At 38.8% G+C, this 7,723-nt stretch overlaps 1 protein-coding gene across 4 annotated transcripts; it reads right to left on the bottom strand.

Moving 5' to 3' along the window:
* Nucleotides 1-865: 865 nt before the first annotated feature.
* On the bottom strand, nucleotides 866-7,518 carry vgll3 (vestigial-like family member 3). 4 transcript variants are annotated; one of them, XM_067444931.1, is made up of 4 exons: nucleotides 6,623-7,518; nucleotides 5,738-6,059; nucleotides 4,443-4,943; nucleotides 866-1,575 (listed from the first exon to the last, which is right to left on the bottom strand). In XM_067444931.1, exons 1-4 carry the CDS (start codon nucleotides 6,767-6,769, stop codon nucleotides 1,535-1,537), a joined length of 1,011 nt encoding a protein of 336 aa, XP_067301032.1. In that variant the 5' UTR covers nucleotides 6,770-7,518; the 3' UTR covers nucleotides 866-1,534. The 4 variants fall into 4 exon arrangements, with proteins under 4 accessions (XP_067301032.1, XP_067301033.1, XP_067301031.1 ...); XM_067444932.1 differs by having other exon boundaries at nucleotides 4,443-4,946; nucleotides 5,738-6,053; nucleotides 6,623-7,517; XM_067444930.1 differs by having other exon boundaries at nucleotides 4,443-4,946; nucleotides 5,738-6,056; nucleotides 6,623-7,517.
* Between the last annotated feature and the right edge of the window lie 205 nt (nucleotides 7,519-7,723).

The raw sequence follows: 7,723 nt of genomic DNA on the forward strand, positions 1-7,723 counted from the left end.
TTTTGTTTTAAATATAGCTACTGTTAAGATTTAAAGTACACTACAATTGAAGGCACTTGTTTTTCACAAGTTCCCACAAAAATAATCTTTCTAGTGTAGAGTTAGAGATGTCGTCGTTTCTAAATCTGCCTCAGTATGAAGCAGCTGGTGATGTTCTGAGAGCTGCAGCAGGAATGTGAGAGGGTCAGTGCTGCCACCTGGTCAAAGATTTCACTCCCAACCCCACATTCACACTAACTGAGCTTCTCCACTCACAGGACAACCAGCCCAACAGCTGTCTTTTACGACAAATATAATGCAATATCTGGCACTGTGCTTGTATAAAAAATATTTCAAGCTGCATCTCTCCAAAATAATGTCCGATTTCACACCAGAGTGCATATTCTACGCTCTCTGCATTCTTCGAGTGGATTTGGGTCGAAGTTACACGGAGGCCTCGATAGCCACATTCTTTTGGTTTATCACAATCTCTATTAGGACATATCTGCAGTGGATAAGAGGAGTCTGTTTTAACTGCAATTGTTCAAGTTGTCTTGGATCGAACTTCCTAGCCAGACAGGAAGCGCATACCGACTTTTGACATTTAAGAGCATTCACATAAACTTTTTTTTGCAAAATAACACACTTTATGACACGTCCCAGATTGTGTGGCTTTGCGAGAGATGAAGCTAAATGTGAATGGAATGATGCTATCCCTTCTGGGACTTTGAGCTCTCCGTATTTCGTTCCCAAAATTGGTCAAGAGTTATTCTGCAGCACAACCAGTGTGTTTTGGTGCCGCTGACCTCTCGAATGCCTTACATCCTATTGAAGAGGGAAAGTAAAAAAGATAAAAGCACTACCACTGACAACATTTAAAGGGAAAGTAACCACTTTAATGATTTAATAAATCCATCCAAACAACACAGATTGTTTGCCAATAAAACTTAGCAGTTCGTGTAAGGCAGTAAAACGAATTCCTCAAAAGCAAGACAATTTGACTTTAAAAATAATCTATGAACACATATTACAAACAGAAAACACCAACCAGTAAAGTCACAAGGCTATTTTAGGCAAATATATTAAAGTAAATAAAGATTTTCCCAGACATTCACACATTTCTGCCTTTTACTGTACTACTATAATCAGTTCTTTCAACAGAACCTGTGTAAGTAAATAAAATGCAGTTCTAAAGCATCGACCATGTCGATAAAACCTCCTTTGTGTGAAGCACGAGGGAGATTTACCTCTTCGACCTCATTCGGGACATGTGGCATCCTTTATGGCAGAGCGCTTTACAGGAAAAGCCCAGATGGGAGAAGAAGCGTCCTGAATTGGATCTCTGTCCATGAGCGCACAAACTCAGACAGGATGGTATGCTTTACAAAAACACAAGATTTCCCCAAAGCTGTTTTTGTGCTTGTCTCACTGATAGAGACTGATCTGCCCCCTGAATAGTTCCCAAGACAGTCCTCTGAGGAAAGACTCATACTGTGGGCCTCGGCTGCAGAAGTGGTCCAGTCTAAGGCATGTAGTCCAGTGAATCTTCTCTGTCTCAGAACCAAACACTGGCCTTCGCTTTGTCTTGCTCTGGCGCTGTGGGTGAGGAAATAAATCCTGTTAAAACATATTTACTTCCTCCAGTAACATAACATTAGGGTTGTGCCGCCGTATGGTGGTTTGCACTGTAGGTAAGCAGAAATGTGTCAGCAGGATGACATTTTGTAGGAATGCACCAGTATTAAAATAAAAATTCTGGCTGATATGATAATATCCTACATATTATCTTAGATAAATAAATAAAAAAACAATAAAAATCTAGGTCAAAAATAATTAAGCTTAATATTAAATTAAAAACGTGTTATTAAAATATATTTTAAAATAATAAAAAATAATAATATTAAATTGATAAAAAATTAACTGGTACATTTTAGAAAAGTAATCTGTATTTAAATATGGTGAATTATTCACACTTAAAAGATAAGTTCACTTTAAAATGAAAATGTCCTGATAATTTACACCCCCCCCCCCCTCCTCCATCTTATCCAAGATGTTAATGTCTTTTTTTTTTCAGTCAATTTTTTTTAACGTTTTTTGAGGAAAACATTGTAGGATTTTTCTCCACATAATGGACTTCATTGGCAACCATCGGATTGAAGGTCCAAATCAATGCAGTTTCAAAGCACTTTGAAGGCTTCAGAGGCTCTGCACGATCCCAGATAAAGAATAGGGTCTTGTCTAGTGAAACCATCTGTCATATTCACACAAAAAAACAATATAGTTTTTAACCACGAATGCTCTGCTCGACTTTAGTGTTGTGATCCTTCACGGCGTGTGGCGTAATTACCTCTGAAAGGTCACGGACATGACGTACGTGGAAGTACCGACCCAATGTAAAAACAAATATGCTAAGACTAAATCAAACGTCCTTTACAAAAATAATGGTAGAACAATGATGTCAGAAGATTTTGAAGTTGGAGAAGACCATGAGAGTATTTCGACACTGGGTCGGTACTCCCACCTGCGTGACCTTTCCGGCATGATGACGTGATAAAGTCGAGCATTCATGGTTAAAAAGTATATACATTTTTGTTGTTGTTGGTAAAATGACAGATGGTTTCACAAGATAAGCTCTTATTCCTCAGCTGGGATCGTGCAGAGCCTCTGAAGCCCTTTAAAGCGCTTTGAAACTGCAGTGATTTGGACCTTCACCCGTTGATTGCCATTGTAGTCTATGATGTGGAGAAAAATCCTGGAATGTCTTCCTCAAAAAGCTTAATTTCTTTCGACTGAAGAAAAAATGACATGAACATCTTGGATGAGGTGGGGGTGAGTAAATTATAAAGTGAACTAATCATTTAACTATGCAGCATCCACTGACACATCTAATAATGACAAAAAAATTAAAAATCTCTAATAATGACCAATAACTGACATGATACTGATATATCATGCATCCCTTTCCCCTAAATATAAATCAGTGACAATCAATGGCAAGACTGCTTTACATTATTTATATGTGAAAGCAACAAGAAAATATAGGTATTGTGACAATCAAAGAGTCTGACATGTTTCAAACTAGTCTAGACAATAATAGTTAAAGGATCTTATAGAGTGGCAACTATACATTTTATAATATTAAATGAACTGTCTTGAGTTGTGAAGCTGTTTTTGCATGATGCTAGATTTCATTAGCCTAGAAATCTAGACGCACCCTAGCGGCAGCAAATTTAATCTGCCCGCAAGTGTCGTCTAGGAACTCTCAATACCCTCCTGAGCTGTATTCCTCTCAATCTGGACGGGCCAATCACATTGTGTATAGAGTCGGCGGGCGGGGCCATAATGACAACGGCCGAGTTGCGTTTGCGTGCTTCTAGTAAACACAGAAACTGGCGAACGGCGGCGGTCTTTCGAATCAGCTTTGAATGCGACTCCGGAAGACTTGGAGTTAAGCTTTTCTCTGAGAAAAGAACAAAGAGCGGCACTGAAGTCATTCTTAAAAAGGGAAGATGTGTTCGGAGTTTAGCCGACCGGATACGGTGAATGTTTAATCAGTCAGCGAGCTCCCCTTCACCTTTGTTGCTCTGGTTGGTTGTACCGCTATCCTATCGCGTGCACTTGGAGTTTGAAAGACAACCGTTTATCCCGCCCTTCGGACTGAGCCCTGTCTATGGTGAGTTTCCAGACCAAACATCTTGATGTGGGTCCGGCTTGTCAGGCTAAGATTTCATATGAATTTGTTTCAAAGTTTGACGTCAGCAAGAAACTAATTTTTATTCAGCAAGAATGCATTAAATTGATCAAAAGAGACAAAAGTAAAGACATTTATAATGTTACAAAAGATTTACATTTCAAATTTCAAATCAATTCTATGTCAAACCATTCAACTTTTACATGATTCTTTGATTAAAGAATCCTGATAAAAATACATGTTTACACAAAAATATAAGCGGCACAACTGTTTCAACATTGATAATAATAAGAAATGTTTCTTGAGCATCAAATGATTATATTAGAATTAGCATCCAAAATAAAAGTTTGTGTTTACTGTGTATAATTATTATGTATACTTGTATATACACACACACTCACACTCACACACACACACACACACACACACACACACACACACACACACACACACACACACACACACACACACACATATATATAAAACACATTTTCCTTAAAATTATATATACATAATAATTATACACAGTACACACACATTATGTAAACACAAACTTTTATTTTGGACGCGATTAATCACTATTAATCGCTTGACAGCACTTCTATTTTACTGAATTATCCAAAAATACGCATTATGGTTTAGATTATTTAATATATAAACCATTTTTGTTGACTTTCCAATAAAATGACTACATCATGATGATTTACAAATGACATAACACTGCAAACACATGAATGCTGTAGAAGTGTTCAGATATATCATCTAGTCTCACCTGTATCATAGATGTCCACTGACCCGTGGAAAGAAACGGGCCAGTTAGGTGCTGGGATGCTACTCGGTTCCAGCTCTGTTTTGATCCCATCCGTGTATGACGTGGGGCTGCATGACGCCCTTACACCAGGTAGCAGAAGGGGGCTGAAGCGGGGGTCCAGAGCAGGGCTGTGAGCGTGATGGAGCACGCGGTGGGCGTGGGAATGCGGATGTGGGTGGCGGGGATGCATGTGAGGGTACATCTCGTGTACGTGGGGGTATCCTGCTCCACTCTGGGCTCCCAGGCCATAGTGCCATGAGTCAGTGAGGGCAGAAGGAGGGGCCAGGCCGGTCTGCGAGAGGCTGTGGGTGCTCCAGATGCCGGTGTCTGCAGGGTGGAAGGCAGCGCTGTGGGGGAAGTCAGGGTGAGAGGAGGGGACACATGGGCTGGTTTGGGATGGGTAACCACTACCCCACAGGGATGACGATAAAGAGCCACACTGACCCTCAGACTGGGAGTTTCCTTCTGAAACACAACAAATAATTAGAAAAAAAAGGTCATTCCACTTTAAAGTAACATGTGAAGGCAAAAAAGTGATTGAAGTGATCTAAAAGAGAAATCTTGTTTGTTAGCTTAGCAGTAATGCTGTACTGACCAATCAGAAGCCAGAACTTGAACTATCAGTACAATGTAATTTTAAATGTTATATTAATTAAGTACTGGGTAATAATAATTAAATACATGTACTTACTATAGGGTTATGGTTACAATTAGATTTAGGGTTAGTTGCATGTAATTATGCATAATTTATAGTTATTACTACAGTAACTACATGTAACGTGTAACAATGACACTGCGATATAAAGTATTACCCACTTTATTTTAGTGTCTTTGTTACACGTTACAAGTACTTGTAGTAATAACAGTAAATTATGCACAATAACATGCAAATAACTCTAAACCAAACCCTAATCCTACCCTCATAGTCCATGTTGTTAATTAATATTATTATTATAATGTAATTACACTGGAACAAGAAAAATAAAGTGTAGCCATCATGAGTTATCTTGTTTATGTATTTTATTTATTGGAAAAGTGTGAGAACTATTAATGTTAATGTTATTTCTGGTCAATTAAATTGAATCCAATTAGGGTGAATTTGACACAACATTAGGTTCTACCCAGATTTATATTATAACAATGAACAGTATAAAAAGAATACTTTTCATTTGAATGAACTTTATCTATTTATCTGCACAATTATTGTATTTTAGGATTGCGCATTTTGTAGATTCCCGGATAACACTGTTTCCTACCTTTCCACGATCCTCCAGATTGAAGTCTCCCGTTTTTAGCATCATTGCTGAAGGCTCTGGGCTGGCTCAAGGCACGTGAGAAATGTTCGTCCACCACATCCCCGATGTCTCCACGGAAATAGGTGAACACCACACACCTGGCACTCAAGTACTCGGCCTGCGCCTCCTTGCAGCGCTCCTCTTCCCCAGCGCTCTGCTCCTCCTCTCGTGGAAGCTCAGGCTCGGGACGGGGCTTCAGCGCTCCAGGCTGCTTGTTCTGGCCACAGTGAGAGGGAAACTCCTCCGAATCCTGCATCCTGCTGTAGGCACCGAACTTCTTCTGCTGAAAGACACAGATTTGTGTTCATTATGAAGAAGAACTGGTCAGGGCAGGGTTAAAAGCTGCAGCACACACATTCACCACCTGGTCTTCGACCAAAATAGATTGTTGAGGATTGTCTCTGAACTGATGGCCCGGTGCCCACGCTTGGCACATTAGTGGTGCGCTGATTTACGCCCATGAAGATTTCCGTACGAGAGACTGAATAAACACATTCAGTTGTAATTCACAGCTTGGAATTTGAAGAATTCTATATCGAATGTCATAAAATGTGGTTTTATTTAATAACAGTATAGCATGTAGAGAATAAATCACATCTTCTCATATCATTATTATTAGTTTCCACATTTTAGAGTAACAATAAAATCATCAAAACTACAAAAACAAAGTATGTTAATTATATATTGACTAAAATGACTGAAAAGAAAGAAAACATTTTTAGGCATTTACTGGTCCAACTCGTAAAATAAAAGTCATATATATAATAAAGGATTTAAATGATGTTTTTTTTTTTTTTTTGAAGCAGAACTTTTTCTAACTTCATGAGTCGTCAGTGTCAGCCCTACCTGCTGCTGCTGCTGCTGCTGCTGGTGGTGATGGTGGTGGTGGTAGTACGCCGCTTTGTAGGCTGCCGCTGCCGCCGCTGCTGATGTCGCAGGCAAGTAGTGATGAGCTCCATAACTCTGATGATACATAACATCCAAACAGCTCATGGCAGAGGCTTAGGCGATCTCAAGAGGCTCTTCAGAAACACGGCAGCTTCCTCAACCGCAGATAAATGATGTCATCATTCCCCCCTATATAAACCTGAGCCTCGACAAAAGCGCCGCAGTTTGTAAAAGAAAATATTAACATAAAAACAAAAGTGTCCCCATCGAGGCTTCACCACCTACAGACAGGACAGCGGATCAAAACAGAGCGACAGGCGCGAGCTGCTCGTGAAAGTTACAGGAGCTGCGCTGATTGGTGGGAAGTTTGGAGCGCTACGATCTGATTGGTGGAATCGGGGCTCAGCTGAATAAACCGAGAAAAATATTCATAAAGCGCTACTTTAGTAACACGCAAGAGGCTACAAACTTCTCAATGATAAGCTCAAAGCTAACCTTTTTAACAATAAAAACACCTGTTTAGCTGAGGTTGTATAAAGCATTAGGCCTATATGCATTATCATGCATTCTTGCTTTGCACATTTTTATGTTTTTGTGCAGTAGCTATTTATTTTTACGCCGGTAATATTAATTTATTCGCATGAAGGGAATTACACAAACGGAGGTTTTGTTAGCCCTGTCCTCTTAATTAGCCGTTTTAAGGCAGGTTTGCATTAGGCTTGTGCTGCCACCTGCTGTAGATCAATTGCCTGTCTAAAGCAGGGCTCTTTAAACATTTAGATGCCACGGACACCCACATCCTCGTTTAATAATATGTCTAACATTAGTTTCTACAAAGTTACTTTATTATAGATATTTTCTAGTTACTATAGCCTACTAAAATACTGTTAGGCCTAAATGTTTTATTTTGTTTATTCATTTATATTAATCGCTAATTAATATATTAATAATTGGTATAACATTTTTATACATTCAATTTAATATAATTAGTTTGTTTAAATTTTTACTTTATTTTTTAATTAGTTTAAAACATTTTATTATGCTTATATGTTAATTTAA

Source organism: Pseudorasbora parva, chromosome 5 (assembly GCF_024679245.1).
Source record: "Pseudorasbora parva isolate DD20220531a chromosome 5, ASM2467924v1, whole genome shotgun sequence".
Taxonomy (NCBI): Eukaryota; Metazoa; Chordata; class Actinopteri; order Cypriniformes; family Gobionidae; genus Pseudorasbora; species Pseudorasbora parva.

Coding starts and splice junctions, on each gene's coding strand:
- vgll3 (XM_067444929.1), bottom strand. CDS start 6,769: ATGAGCTGTTTGGATGTTATGTATCATCAGAGTTATGGAGCTCATCAC. Junction 6,060..6,622: donor AGCAGCAGCAGCAGCAGCAG/GTAGGGCTGACA, acceptor TGTGTCTTTCAG/CAGAAGAAGTTCGGTGCCTA. Junction 1,576..4,442: donor AGTGGACATCTATGATACAG/GTGAGACTAGAT, acceptor CCTCACCCACAG/CGCCAGAGCAAGACAAAGCG.